General features: G+C 56.6%; 2 protein-coding genes across 3 annotated transcripts in view; one reads left to right on the plus strand and one right to left on the minus strand.

Moving 5' to 3' along the window:
• Nucleotides 1–482: 482 nt before the first annotated feature.
• On the plus strand, nt 483–1557 carry CDK5R1 (cyclin-dependent kinase 5, regulatory subunit 1 (p35)). The gene has a single exon (XM_012648318.1). The coding sequence runs from the start codon at nt 563–565 to the stop codon at nt 1481–1483; it is 921 nt and encodes a 306-aa protein (XP_012503772.1). The 5' UTR covers nt 483–562; the 3' UTR covers nt 1484–1557.
• A 3977-nt stretch (nt 1558–5534) lies between these two features.
• MYO1D (myosin ID) overlaps nt 5535–15306 on the minus strand; it is a 365747-nt gene continuing 355975 nt past the window's right edge. Inside the window, exons 22-23 of one of the 2 annotated variants that reach the window (XR_001137662.1) lie at nt 7426–7734; nt 5535–6804 (exon numbers count right to left, since the gene is read on the minus strand). Coding sequence is in view for 1 of the 2 variants with exons in the window: in XM_012648320.1 (XP_012503774.1) it covers nt 7578–7734 (157 nt within the window). In the remaining variant the exon portion in view is untranslated. Of the gene's footprint in view, nt 7735–15306 lie in introns of both variants that reach the window. The other variant, XM_012648320.1, reaches the window with a different exon arrangement.

A 15306-nucleotide genomic window follows, 5' to 3' on the forward strand; every position in this document is an offset into this window, starting at 1 on the left:
GCAGAACCTTGGACAGAAGCTCGGAGCCGCCGCCGCCGAGCGCGAGCCCCGCCGAGCGCCGGGACCGCGGCGGCCGAGCCGCGGCGCGCATTGCGGAGGGCGCGGAGCGCAGGAGCCGCCGTCTGCGGTAAGCCTGCGCTGGGCGGCCGTCCGCTGTCCGGGAGCGGGGGCAGGGGTCGGGGCCGCGCGAGGGGGCGCGGCGGGGGTGCCCGCAGGCTCCGCCAGCGTCCGGCCCCCTCCTGGCTGCGCCGCGGGGCCGCAGGGCGGCGGCAGGCCGGGTGCTGCAGTGGCGGCGGCGAGGCTGCGGCGCGGGGCGCGGGCGGGGCCTGAGCCCCGGGAAGGGTCCCGCGGGTCCGGGGCGAGGGCCGAGGGGCGCGACGCGGAGCCCCGCCTGTGCTGAGAACCATCTTGTTTTCCACGCAGATCCGAGGGCAGCGCGCGTCCCGGGAGCGCCCCCGCCTCCTCCCCGGGGCCGCCGCAGCCTCGGTGAGCCGGTTTTCCCCTCCGGCCGGCAGGCTGGGCGCGCAGGGGCGCGGGCCCCCGCCCGGCGCGCACAGGCACCATGGGCACGGTGCTGTCGCTGTCCCCCAGCTACCGGAAGGCCACGCTGTTTGAGGATGGCGCGGCCACGGTGGGCCACTACACGGCCGTGCAGAACAGCAAGAACGCCAAGGACAAGAACCTGAAGCGGCACTCCATCATTTCCGTGCTGCCTTGGAAGAGGATCGTGGCCGTGTCGGCCAAGAAGAAGAACTCCAAGAAGGTGCAGCCCAACAGCAGCTACCAGAACAACATCACGCACCTGAACAATGAGAACCTGAAGAAGTCGCTGTCGTGCGCCAACCTGTCCACATTCGCCCAGCCTCCACCGGCCCAGCCGCCCGCGCCCCCGGCCAGCCAGCTCTCGGGCTCCCAGACCGGGGTCTCCTCGGTCAAGAAGGCTCCGCACCCTGCTGTCACCTCCGCAGGGACGCCCAAACGGGTCATCGTCCAGGCGTCCACCAGCGAGCTGCTGCGTTGCCTGGGCGAGTTTCTCTGCCGCCGGTGCTACCGCCTGAAGCACCTGTCCCCCACGGACCCCGTGCTCTGGCTGCGCAGTGTGGACCGCTCCTTGCTTCTGCAGGGCTGGCAGGACCAGGGCTTCATCACGCCGGCCAACGTGGTCTTCCTCTACATGCTCTGCAGGGATGTTATCTCCTCCGAGGTGGGCTCGGACCACGAGCTCCAGGCCGTGCTGCTCACCTGCCTGTACCTCTCCTACTCCTACATGGGCAACGAGATCTCTTACCCACTCAAGCCCTTCCTGGTGGAGAGCTGCAAGGAGGCCTTTTGGGACCGTTGCCTCTCTGTCATCAACCTCATGAGCTCCAAGATGCTGCAGATCAACGCCGACCCACACTACTTCACACAGGTGTTCTCTGACCTGAAGAATGAGAGTGGCCAGGAGGACAAGAAGCGGCTCCTTCTAGGGCTCGATCGGTGAGCCCTGTAGCCCGCGCCATGGCTCAAGGATTCAATGCATTTTTAAAAATTTATTATTAAACAGGTCAGTTTTGTGTACAGTATGTGTCTGGCAGAGCCACCAAGGGCCTCTCCATTCCCACGTTAATCTCCTTGGGGTTTTTTTCAGCCCTGCCAAGAAATCTGGGCACTTTTGGACTCACAAACCTTGTGCAAAACCCAGAAGACGTATTCAGAACCACCGAGGCCACTGACCTCACTTGGGGGAACTCGACTGATGCGCCCCACCGCCTGCGCCCTTGCTGGATCCGGGGTGGGCCAGGCTGCCTGCTGCTCCTGGAGGGGAGCTGCAGCGGGGCCTTTGGCTGGTTGGCCCAGGGAGGAACTGAGGTTTCTGGTTCGAGGCCCTTTTCTGGCTTCTGCTTTGGGTCGGTCACTCTCCCAGAGGCTCCTGGAGCCAGCCGCCCGGACTGAGCCACAGGTGGGATTGGGAGGCAAGGTCCCGATGGCCTGGGACATCTTTAGTTGAGGCGAGGCAAAGCCAGTCTGGTGCAAAGATTGTGTCTGATCTTTTGACCATGCATGGTTCTGGCTTGCTGTTTGCTTTTTTAGGGAGAAGGAATTTCCTTTAGTGGAGAAATGGAGCTCACCCCCTCCCCCTTGCCTGCTGCTCCCAGCCGTGTTGGTAGTGTTGGCTAACGAGCTGGTTTGACTCATTAAATTCTCTCATTTTGGGTCCCAGCTAAAGGGGTGGGGTGACGTTGGGGACAGCTCCTTTCCTGGGAGAGTTTTCCATTTGAATACTGCAGTGTAGTCACCCTGTGGCAAATGCCGGGACAACTGCAGGTGCCAGTCAGCAACAGCCTGCCTTCTGGGCAGGTGCGGGGTGGGGGGGTGCCATGCCCGAGACCAAGCCAGTGCCCACCTAAGGGCTGAGGCCTCTTGCTGGTGCACATGACATTTGTCCTGCAGAGCCCGGGTGGGGGAGGTGATGTCAGGGATTGGGGTGATGTGGTAATGGCGTACCTCCACCCCCACCCCTGTTAATTTAAAGCTGTTTCCAAACAGTTCAGTTTCTTCTGGAGAGGAAGCCTTGCCTCGCAAGGCCAGCAAGACAGCTGGATCTTGGAGGCAATTAAAAGATGGGAGTGCAACTCCTGATTGCTTTGGAAGCCTGCTGATTCTACAACTGGTCATTCGCAGCTGCTGGTTTTGGTTCCTACCTTACCCTGGTGGCTGTAAAAACACACGATGTGTACTTTGTCAGTTTTCTTTCTAATTCTCCCACATTGGTGGCTTGGGACTGGGGAGAGGACCAAGAGAAGGGAGCAAGTGTTCTTCCGTGATCCGTCGCTCCGGCTTTGGAGAACAAAGACCAACGTGAAGACGCCACAGAGGATTCTCTCTTCCAGCCCCAGGCCCCTGGGCAGTGCTGGGATGCGGGACTGGGGGGCGGAGTGTCATTTTACATAGGATCAGGTTCTAGGTGGCTGCCGATTTCAGCACAAGCACTACTGATACGTAAAAAAGAGAAAGCTGTGAAATCGAGGGCCCGATTCAGAGGCCTGGAGCAGAACCTTCCGGCCCGCACTGTTCCCAGAGGTGGGGAAGAGGCCTGCTGGCCGACTGCCCCTCGAGGCCCAGCTCAGCCGTTCCTGGGACTGTCAGACAATCGGATGCGGTGCCAGGAGAAACCTGCGGCTGCCAGCACGGGCTTCACCGCAGCGTCTCTCTGCGGGGCTTCCACACAGCCAGAATGCTGATCCTGCTGCCACGCGCGACCTGAGGCGGGAGACCCTTGGTGGCTTGGAAGAGGGAGAGTCGGTGCCAAGTCTCAGGAGGAGGGCGCATGTTTGTAGTCACCTTCGGCTGGCTGGACCTGGCCTGGAACTATGCGGTTAAGTTGCAGCCACGGGATTCCAGTTTTGTGTCTGTTTCCTTCTCTTTCTCCGTATTTTTTTATTTTTTGGAGGAGGTGCACCTTGCAGGAGTGGTTGGGGACGAAGGAAGCAACTCTCTAGTCCCCTCCGTGTGAAGCCTGTCGTGTCTCCTCTCTCCCCTTGCACTGGTCATCAGTATTGTGTAAAGGAACAACTGATATACTTGAGTGTGCAAGCAACGAACCCATGTGACATGCTGCTATGAAGGCTACTTTTAGAACAACAATAAAAAAAAACTAATCTACAAAAAAACCTTTATTCTTTAATTGTTGCTTTTACAGTGATATTGTGCATGCAAACCAGGAGCATTTTGTGTCTTAAGAAAAATAATCTTAGAACAGATGGCTGTGAAAATTACACCCATGCACAGAACAAGCCACAGGAATAATAGTTCAGGATTTGGTTTTTCTCTTTTAATTGTAAACCTGAAGGGTTGATATATTCTTTCCATGCAGTTGTTAGAATTTAGTTTTGTTCCAACAGTTGTTAAAACTTGCAATGAAAAGAAAATGTGCCATTTTTTTCACTCAGAATTATTCATAGCTGTATATTTGAAACTGCTAATTACACACGTGTGCTGTTTGTTGGTTTTTTTAGTGCAATTTCTTCTGTAGCTATTCTTTGACCAAACTGTGGGTATTGTTAATATTAATTTATATTTGTCTCATTTTGTATGTATGTGTAGTGTGTGAGTATGTGTGGTTTATAATCTGACAAAGTCATGAAGCTCAGTTTGGCTGTAATTTAATTCCCCTTCCCTTATTTTTATTTATTTTTGTACTGTGCTGATTCAATAAAATGCACTGACCATCCATTACGTCTTTTTGTGGGCCCATCATTTGTGAGCAGGTTGGGGGCCCCTTTAACAAATGAGTCATGCACTCAGAACATAATTGGATTTGTGTTATATAAGGGGGAGGGGAGAGGGACAGAGTGGGGTAAGGGGCTTAACACACTAAGGTGATTAAGGAAGAAGCACAGGTTAAGTCAGCTTTGGTTTAGTGCCCAGACAGGGTGGGGGTAGGCGTTCCCCAAAGGCTCCTTTGGTGGAGTTGGGTGACTGGAACCTCCAGCCAAGGAAGGCCAGGCCCAAGCATGGCCTGGTGAGAGCTGGCCGAGTCGATCCTTCAGGGCTCCCAGCCTTGGACTCCCTGTGTTGAGGCTGCTGCACCCGTGTGTCCCTGGGCCTGGCTGCTTGGTGCTCCCTGCCTAGGGGCTCCCAGGCCAACAGGGGTGGACAGGTGTCCCAACTGGCCATCCTTGCCAGTTTAGCTCCAACCAGGTTTCTGAGAGAGAAATCCAGCCCTGGGGCTGCCACAAGCAGCCACCCCAGCCCCTGATTGTGGCAAGGGTGGGGTCCTACCTGCTGCATCACAAGCAGTCTGCGCCGGTCCTGCCAGCCAGCCCAAGGCCCACTAGTGCCACCAGCTTCAGACTCAGGGAGAGGGTAGTGGGGATGTGGCCCCCCCAGCCCTGCAGCCCTGAGGTCCACAGCTGTCTGTCCCTGGGTACCAGGAAGGCCGTTCTTGTGCTCAGGTTGTGGCTTGGGAGCCATTAGTCTTGTGATCAAGGCCTTTTGCTTTCCTCAAAGCAACTCTCTTGGTCTTGAGTCACAGAAGCTGCGACTGTATGTTCTTTTCTGCCAATGACCAGTGACAGACCGGGAAGCACCCTGTGGCTGCAGGGCCCTGCTGCCCCAGAGGGCCTCACCCCCTGCCCTGGGGAGCTGCTTCCTGCTTTCTCTGTCTCTGGTCCTGCCGCCCCCACACTTCCCCTCCCAGCCCCTTTCGCTCGGACCACCTGCCGGTCCCCAAGGTTCTGCTGGGGGATCTGAGCCCTTCCTTCATACCCACCTGCTTTACCGTCAGTAAGCACGCTCTCCCCCAGGCCCCAAGACTGCGGAGGGAAGCGCTGGGCCTCCACTGCCTTGGCGCCTCTGACCACCTCACAGCCTGCTTCTCGGTCACTAATATTTTTGTTCAAAAGCCTCACGCAAATGAGCCCCCATTTTACACTATTTGTGCTTAATTCTCCCTTCCGTCCTCTGGGATAACAGTTAACGACGTTACATAAACGAAAAGCTCACGATTACAGTTTTCAGTGACAGAAATGCAGAACGAACACCTTTAAAAATAAGATTTAATGCTTTATTGCTCTTGATGGTAAATCAAAATATGCTTTAGAAATAAAGTTAATTTAATGGAAAATAGGAATATACGCACCAAACCATAAAATTGCATTTAATTAAATCAGGAGAAACACTTCATCGCATACAATCACCGTGTCCTCTTCCTTTCCCTCGGCACCCCGGACGCATCACCACGATCACTCCCTAAATTCCCGATCCCTTTGCAGTGGCCACACACCGTGGCTTCTAGTACATCATAAAAAAGTGCTTGGCCTGTGGCCTTGACTGGGAGGCCCTGGTGCTGGGGCTGAGGGCCCGAGGCAACATCCAAGGGGCTGGGAAGGACCAAACCCAAACCCTCTTCCTCTCCAGCCTCCGACAGGCAACTCATTTGGCATGATCTGTTTTGGTGTGTTTAAAACATACATTTGCATGTGTCTAGTGTAAAGCAACAAGTTTGGGGAAATACGTGGGAAGGAGAGGTGAAGTTCCAGTTACATGGTTCAACTAGTATCTACTGGTAATTGGCAAAGCTGTGAGCGTTGCTAGACCGTGCTGGTGGCACCTCTGCGCCTGCAGACAGGGCTCCCAAGGACAGGATGCCAACAGGATTCTTTGTTGCAAATTGCACGTAGTGCAAATGTCTGCAAGCCCCGGGAAGCAGGGGTGGAGGTGGGCATGAGACCAGGCTGCAGGCGCCTCCCTGGGTGCGGTGCGGGACCTGCTCACAGGCCCTTGGGTCTGCCAGGTCTGGGGGCAGCATCTGTGGCAGAAAGTGAAGGCTTCGCTACGCCCCTGTCGCACCCCCGCCTGCTCCTCCTGAGGCCTGGGCTCACCCGCATCTCCTCACAACGGGCTGGTTCTGAGCCCCTCTTCCTTCAAGGCTCCCGTCGGGAGGCCTGGGCCGTGCACGGCATGGTCGGCAGCCGGGGCTGGGGGAGGAGGTGGGCTCAGCGAGGCCTCTGGAGCCGTGTGCTTGGTGGCAAGGGGTCCATGGGCCCAGCCCCGGCAGGGGCTGTGCAGGGTGTGGTGGTGCCGTCCTGGCCTGGCCTGCAGTGCCAGGACCCCACGCTGTCTCTGTCGCTCCCCTTCCTGTCTCTGCTGTGTGCTCCGGCCCCGCCCCGTCCTAGTTCTCCAGTGAGGGGAAGCGTGCGAGGTGTTAGAGAGACAAAGCTGCCAGCCCTGCGTGTTCCCCTCCCCGGCAGCTCCATTTTCTTATTAGGATTCTTGACACAAGTGTGGCGACAGCAGATATCTGATTAGCAGCCCTGCAAACTGCAAAAATAAGTGTAAGATGGCCACGGCCACGGGCTGTGGGTTAGGTGAGACGATCCCAGGGCACGGGCACACTGCTCTCTCCAGAGCTGCGCGCAGGGGCAGCCTGGGGACGCTGGCGTCCCGGCTGGGCATGACTCCTGGGTGAGGGGCTGGGCTCTGCAGGTGCCCCTGCTCACCTGGTGGCTTTGGCTGGCTGCTGGGGGTGGGGTGGGGGAGTCTGCTGAGCTCTGAGACCAGCCTCCCTGAGCCGGGTCCTGAGGGCTGGGTCACCCTGGGGGGCAGAGGTGGCAGGTGGGGTCACGGAGAGTGCAGGGCTGCACCCCCAGCTTGCGTCTACCAGGTCTCCCCGACACCCCAAGCGAGCACATCTTTGGCTGGGAAGCTGCGTCCTGAGCTCTCCCGCCTGTCCGTTCGCAGGGTCAGCAGCTGGTCACTGGCTCGAGGTGTGCTGACTTGGCCTGGCCGTTCAGGAACGCCTGCACCAACTAAGGCGCCCTCCAGCTGCCTCTGAGGCGAGGCGTGGTCTGGCTGTGAGCCCGGGGGTCTGGGGTGGGGCACCAGGGTCTTTGGTTTTTTGAGCAGGGACCGTGGAAAGTCAGGACAGAGGAAGGCGGATACCAAAGGCAGAAAGCCGGGAAGAAACCTCACGGCGCAACGGCCTCAGAGAAGGGGAAGAGGCTCCTGCCCGGGCGCGGGCCCTGGCCAGCTGCTCTCTAGCGGGGCGAGTGGGGTGGCCGCAGCCAGACCGGGCCAGGCCTCCCCCGGCGGCCTCAGTTCCCGGGCACGCTGAGGATGAAGCCTGAGCGGTTCTTGGTGAAGTCGGGCTCCGGCTGGTTGAGCCGAGTCTCCACGGAGACGGTGCACTTCTTCCCGTGCAGGCTGCACTGCACCGGGTTGGTGACGTTCACTTGAAGGTGGCGTTTCTCACTGAAGAACCAAAAAGACAAGAGACCAGAGGGGCAGTTAGCAGGCAGCTTGGAGTAGGGGGTACTCCCCTGGCCATCCCCGGCCGCCATGTTCTTCGCAGGAGCCCCAGGAGGGACGTGGGGTTGGACCACAGCCACCAGGTCTGGCTGGGGCTGCGAGCTGAGGCCCTGGAGCTTTAGGTGTCCCACGGCCAGGCTTTGACTCGTTACTACTTATCGGCCATGGGGAGGCCTGGGGCCTCTCTGTGCAGGGACAATGGAGACTCCCCCTCCTCTCCCTGGTAAGAGAAATGTCTTCCACGAGTCCCACTGGCTCAACCCTGCCTGTCACAGAGTCCAGGTCCCCCGAGGCCTGAGGAGGCTGCTTTGCCACAGAGCCTGGGGCGCTCTGCGGACGGTCCCTACCACGCTGGCCGCTGTGGAACCGGGCAGGTCGGCGGGGCTCCCACTTGGCAGCCCCGGGGAGCCGTGCGGCAGGCGCTCACGCGGTCCCTGCTGCGGGCTGCGTGCTGGAGGCCTCAGCAGGGGCTGCCCGCCGGGTGGGCCGAGAGCTGGGGAGGCTGAGTCGGGCGCTCTCGCACTCTACCTGCTGAGTAGGAATGAACCCTTTCCTCCAGCTCCTCACACTGCACTGAGTACCCCTGAGAAGCTGCTGCTTATTTTAAAAGCTGAGAAACTTGTCGAAATAGGCTGGCACCTAACGTTTGCTCATACGTGCCAGCGCAGTCCCACGCGCTGTACCCTGCCCGGCTTGTGCCTTGCCAGCTTTCTTGGAGCTGGGGGGAGAGGAGAAGGAGCAAGGCCTGGTGGCCACAGGATGGGCTGGCTTTGCTCCACCTGCGTACGCCCCGGGGCTTCCTCCATCACTCTTGGCGCTATTGTGTGGGGTGTGGACAGGCCAGGTCCCCTTGAACACTCTGCTGGAATCGCTGGGCTAACGTTGCTCTTAGCGCTGAGCACGCACGCCAAGCGGCTGTGTCCACATGCGGGGGCAGGGGCAGGGCCGAGGCCGGCACACACTGAGCTTCTGCCCAGACAAGACAAGCTTTCGTTGGGCCGATGGGAGTAGGAGGCACCTTCTCAGCACTGGCTGGCCTGGAAGGCACCGCCGCTCGGATGCGGCGGCCACGCATCAGGCTGCACGTGCTGTCGGAAGGGGCCTAGCGTGCAGTGGCTCCACGGGGTCAGTGTGCTGAGAACATGTGGGCTTCACCGCAGCACCCGACCCAGGACGTGCTGTCCACGGATATGTGGTGGGCACATCCCGCAGTAGGCCCTAAAGTTTGGGAAGTAATTTGAGTTATTCTTAGGGGCCCTTCTCATAGCTGCTTTCTGCCTGCTTTCTCATTAACCTTGTTGGAGAGGTGGAAAATGGACACAGGAAGAGACCCGTGGTTATTGCTTGTGGGCATTAGGTATCTAATACTTAATGTCCTGTCAGTCGCAGCTAAAACCTTGGCTTAGACAGCTATTTTTACCGGGACTTGCACATAAAAATAGCAGAGTCCACCAGAGGCAGTGACTCAGGCCCTCTTCGTTCCTGCAGGAGCCAGGGCTCCTCGATGGGAAGGTAGACTCACAGCCCCGGCCTATGGCTCTTGTCCGGCCTCATCCCAGGGCCAGGCTCGGGCGGCCTCCCTGCCTCCCTTCTGTCAACGTGGTATGGCCTTTGGGTCCCTCCCTGCTGGACTCACGTCCTCTGGGAGCCTCCCTGGAGGAGTCTCTCTCCTGACCTGCCAGAGCCTCATGGTGCCCTCCGCTCGCACACTGCTGGGAGTCGGGGGTCTACCCTGCCCCTTCTCCTGTGGAGCCTGGCACAGTGACGTGCTCACGGGGGTTCTAGAAGCACCTGGTGATTCCGAGTCTTAGGGAATGGGCTCTAAACGGGCCATATTGCAAGTCAGCTTGGAAAAACTAACAGAGAGAGAGAAAATGGGAAGCATCAGCCGCCCTCACTCTCCTGCTCCTGTGTTCATACAATTGGGGCACACTCCTCGCAGTAGGACCCCCTGGCTGCAGTCCCCTTCCCAGACAATGTGTCCCCTTCTGCTTGCCCCAGACTCAGCTCACTCAGGGCCAGCGGAGTGGCACCGCCTCCGCCCTGCCCCGAGTTTGGGCCTGTGTATCTCCAGTGTCTGCTCCTCTGCTGTCTGGACACAGGGGCTTGAGCTGGTGGGACAAAGGAGCAAACAGCTGCTGTGGAGCCCTCTGGGGACTGCAGGATTGAAAAAGCAGCAGAGGGCCACTGCTCCAGATCCTTCTCCCCACAGCAGGCTGGGCTGGAAGCTCCTCTCCCTGCCCCTGCGGCCGCCTAGTCTGTGAGCGTGGTGGAGGACGCACTGGCCGGGGGAGGAAGCTGGCAGGAGAGGGAGCGTGAGGAGGAACAGTCCCTTCCTCAGGGGCTTCCAACAGAGGGAAGAGCAGAGCTGTGCTCCGGAAGGTCCAAGCAGGTAACACACAGTCAACGCTGCTCAGGCTGTGAAGCTGGCTCTGCTCCCTCCCCAGGGCCACCACTCTGCTGAAGCGAAGCTTCCCCTCGAGTAGCAAGAAGGAAAGCAGGAGTTGGGTGCTGGGTTCTCTGATTCTTCTGCACTGCAGAAGCGATGAGCTCTGGGCCCCGTCCCTCTCCCTGTCCCAGCTCTCCTGTGCCAGCCCTGCAGCTGCCGGGTCCCCTCCCTGGTGGTGTGTACCATCCCAGGACAGCCGGTTGTTTGTCCTCTTCTTCCCACGGGCAGTGCTGGCTCCCCGGCATTCCATGTACAGGCCCAGCCCACAGGGCTTGGTGGCGTGAGTGTCCTATTAACCCTTCTCTCTGGGTGGAGGAGCCCAGGGTGGCAGGAGACTCCCAAGGCACTGACATGCGCCGACGGCCCGCTGCCATCTCGCTCAGCCACGTGTCTGAGCCTGCCCTCTGTCCCGGACCACGGTATTGGTCCTTGGCAAACATCTAATTCCCACCTCCCAGCAATATCCCTCAGCTGAACGAGAGCCAATCAGAGACACGTTAGGAAAGAAGAGGTGGCATTTAGTGGGGGTCCCCTACTCCCCCAGGACTTCTGCGTGGAGTTTTCCAAGCCCACTTGAGATCTCTCCTGATTCCTTTGAGGTCTTAATGCAAGAGCAGGGGCATAGGGCGGGAGGGTCTGGATTCTGTCCTGGCTCTGCTGGCTTACTGGCTTCATGACCTTGTCCAAGTCACTCAAACCTCTGTGAGCCTGCCTGTTACCACTGTCAAATGTGCATAGTAAACACATTCTTTACAGGTGAAGGTGAATGGAACAAATAATTTCACCCCCTCATCAATCCAGCCACATGCCCTCTACACACTCACTCCCGGCAGGCACTGGAAATACAGAAACCAGTTTGTAGCCAGAGAGAGGGGGCCTCTCCTGGGCCTCGGCAGGCTGCTTGTCCTCACGGGGGTTCCAGTCTGGCAGTAACGCATGTGGGTGCTTTGAAAGATGTGAAACCCTGTGTGTGGGGCTCACACTATGATCTTGCTTCACAGAAGGAATTTTCTCTCCTTTCTCAGTCAAGTGCTAAGAACCTCCAAAAGAGATGGATCAAGAGAGCTATTACCACCAAATCAGTTTCTGTTCTTTACACATTTTAGCATAGTTCATGAAACCATATGAATGTTTCTGTTTTGAATATTTCCTTCCTGAATGTTTTACTTCCTTGGGGGTGGATTCTAATCCTATGTTTAAATCCTCTGAGTTTAATGGAGCATCCGTGCCACATGTACTGGGCTCCACTTCCAGAATGTCTCAGGGGGCTCATACACGGTGCTCTGCACACAGGGGCTGCTCCCCCTCCCCAGGTGCTCACGGCAGCACTAGCCCGGCCACTGGCTCTGGACTTGCAGGGCCAGCGAAAGGGTGCAGGCCTTGGTCCGTCTGCTCTGCAAACTGCTTTCTCCCAGCAACACAGCTTTGTCTACTCACCCATCAACTTCGCACACTCACTGCAGCCTCATAAGTGAGGAAAGCGATGGGCTGACTGGCCAAGATCCTCTTAGGACTGAAAACTGTCCAGTCCATGGAGTTCATTCTAAAGGGAAAGTGGCCAGACAGCCTGTGAGCCGGCAGGGCCCCGTGGGGAGGCCTGCTCCTCAGCAAAGAGATTCCCTGTTTTGCCATAGTAAGAGACATACATGCTTCTTTCCTTGGAACAGCCCCGATCGCACCTGGCCTGACTCCCAGCCTGTCTGCGTGGAGCTGCTCTGGGCAGAAGAGAGGGTTGAGTTCATAACAGAACAACAAGGGCGGGAAGAAGAACCAGTCTTGTGTTCTGGAGTTTGGCTGAGCAACACCCAGCTGGCGCCATCTATAATACGGACTGCCATTGACAGACAACAAAGTAAGGAAACACGGGTTGAGTCTGGCCGTTCCTGAAGAAGTTAAACATAGAATTATCACACGACCCAGCAATTCCACTCCTGGATATGTACCCAAAAGAACTGAAAACAGATGTGCAAACAAAAACTTGTACATGAGTATTCCTAGCAGCACTATTTGCAAAAGGCACAAACCATGCAAGCATCCATCAATGGATGAATGGATAAACAAAATGTGGTATGTCCATTAAATGGAATGTTATCATTCAATAGAATATTAATCAGCAATAAAAAGGAAGAAAGTACTGATACATACTACAACATGACGACCCTTGAAAACATTACGCTAAGTGAAAGAAGCCAATATATTGTAAACTTCTATTTATATGAAATATGCGGAATAGGCAAACCCCACAGAGACAGGAAACAGCTTAGTGGTTGCTGGGGGCTGTGGGGTTGTGGAGGGACGGCTCAGAGGGTGTGTGGTCTCCTTCCGAGGTGAGGAAAATATTCTGGAACCAGTTAGAAGTGATGCTTGCACAGCGCTGTGAATGTGCTACACGTGACCAATGGGAAATTTTACGTTTTGTGTATTTTACCACACTAATTTCTTAAAAAGTAGATTGATCTAAGGAAAAATAAGAACTTGCCCTGAAACCATTTTTTTCTCTCCCAGTGTTAAGTTCAGCCCAGCTTATTTTAAGAGCAGCAAGAGATTTCTCGTGCCTATTCTGCAGGCAGAGCCTTAGCAGGGCCCGACCAAGGAGATGTTCAGGGCTCAGTGACTTACCTCCTGCGGGAGCTTTGCCACGCTTTGGAAACCTTTACAGAGCCAGACTTCCTTCCCGTCGTTTAAAGGAAAGGAAACGAATATTATAGATGGAGGCAGCGCCGCCCCCAGAGGGTGCGCCAAGCCAAACGACAGCTGCCGGGGAGGCTGGCTGCGTGGCTCCTGTATTCCATTACAGGACTCAGTGGCTCAGCAAACTGTGGAATTCGGGGGCTTTCATCTTGTTTCATCTGTTCCAACCATCACTGCAGGCAAATGGCCTTTATCAAATTACTTTCCTTCATTTTTCATTTAGACTCCTGGCTTCTGCTCATTAGAGAAACGCACGAGGAACTGCAAGACTCAATCAATGTGAACACAGTCCCTGCGCTCGCTGTGCGTTTACAGGCCCTGCCACGAAGGGGGACGATGCAAGTCTGTCCGGGAGCTGAATCAGCCCAGAAGACATCCCCTCCTGTCCAGACCCTGGGCAGCTGGGCAGCGCAGGGCTCTAGGCCCCGAGAAGTCACAGGTAGCCCTGGCTCGGCTGGGATCGGGAGACTCTCACCCACTGGCCCACACGGCCCACGCAGGACTTGAGGAGACCAGTGAGCCACGTCTCTGCCCAGAGGCATTCCAGTGGCAGCTGCTGGGAGGGGCTGTCCTGGTTCTGACATGCACTTTAAGGGGAAATGCAGTAGAAGTGGGGTGCACAGCAGCTTGCTGAGAGTGTTCTCTGGGGTACAGCAAGGCTGCCTAAGGATACTGAGAGACTAATGCAACGTTCTCTCATATTTGGTCACAGGATGTGGCAGGAGGAACCTTGCCTTGCGTGAAGCACAGGCAGGTAGTAAACAGAGGCTTTTCAAAGTGATGATGAGTGTATTTAGTGCTTCATGGTAAACCCTACAGTCACAAAGGTAGGCCGTTCCCACTGGGAGGTCCCCAGGACATAAACACGTGCTCTCTGACTCTCGCTGAGGACAATGGCTACTGATCGTGGCGTCCAGAGAGCACGTCCACATCTGTTCACTCGCATTTTACTTCCTCCAAGACGCAAGTCCCCATGCTGAGTCAAACCTCAGAGGGCTTCTCTTTCAAAATCTTGCCTTAGGAAGTGCTACTTCTGTTTCTGTCAGGGTCGAATGGACACTTTTACCGCAGTCACCAATAAGGTGAGGCTATCAGCTCAGTGCCCAGGCGAGCCCCAGAGGGGTTGCATTGTGCTTCCTCCTCTGCTGAGTCCTTTCCGGGCCTGCAGCTGGTGAGGGATGGGGCAAAACAATTTTTATTTAGAAAATAGCACTTCTTTTCTCTTGTCATGAAATAGCTGGGTGACGTCTGAATGCCACTGGCAGCCAGTACGCCGACACCTCGCCCGAGCCTGGCATCTGCCTCCACCACGGCGCTGGCACCACACTGGCTCCCAGGGGGCACGATCTGGGTTTACCCGGCTGTGTCCCCACACTACTCCCGGTGCCTCTGGCCTGGGACACCCTCCCCCCATGGCTCTCTGTGCCTTGAGGGACCACAGACACCCCTTCCTCCCCAGCCTGCTTGAGCTCTCTTGACAGCTACACACTGAGCACCCCTGGGGGGCGGGGTGCTGACTAGAGAGGAACACAGAGTGACAAGATGCAGGCCCTGAGCTAGGACACCCATCCCAGGGGGGAGATGGGCACATCTTAGCACCCTGCGATAAGTATGGGACGCACAGGGGAGGCCACCTGACCCTGGGTGGCTGAGGTGGGCTTCCCAGAAGATGTAACACCCAGATCGATGCCTCAAAAATAAACAGGACTGCAGGAACTTTTTTTTTTTGAGACAGAGTCTCACTCTGTTGCCCTGGCTAGAGTGAGTGCCATGGCATTAGCCTAGCTCACAGCAACCTCAAACTCCTGGGCTCAAGCGATCCTACTGCCTCAGCCTCCCGAGTAGCTGGGACTACAGGCATGCACCACCATGCCCGGCTAATTTTTTCTATAAATTTTTAGTTGTCCAGATAATTTCTTTCTATTTTTTAGTAGGGACGGGGTTTTGTTCTTGCTCAGGCTGGTCTCGAACTCCTGAGCTCAAACAATTCGCCCACCTGGGCCTCCCAGAGTGCTAGGATTACAGGCGTGAGCCACCGCGCCCGGCCTTCCCCACTCTTTAAATATTGCTTTGTCTTCAGCCCTTTTCATTTTATACATTATTTCACAGTGGCATCACCCATGCCTGTGATTTCAGTGACAATGACCCAGTCAGTGTCCCCTATCCTAGCTTGAGGTCCAAGCACATATTTTCAGCCACTTTCTAGACAAATCCCCTGAATGCTCCTCAGACAGCTGGGCCTTCATATGTCCAACACTGAGCTCATCCTCTTGGCCCCTTCCCCAAAGCTGCTTCCTCCTCTGGTCACGCACGTGCAGCGAGAGCAGCATCGGTACCCAGCCACAGAGGCCAGAGAGCCAGGAGTCAGCCCAGCT

This window comes from Propithecus coquereli, unplaced genomic scaffold (genome assembly GCF_000956105.1).
Source record: "Propithecus coquereli isolate 6110/MARCELLA unplaced genomic scaffold, Pcoq_1.0 Scaffold281, whole genome shotgun sequence".
Classification (NCBI taxonomy): Eukaryota; Metazoa; Chordata; class Mammalia; order Primates; family Indriidae; genus Propithecus; species Propithecus coquereli.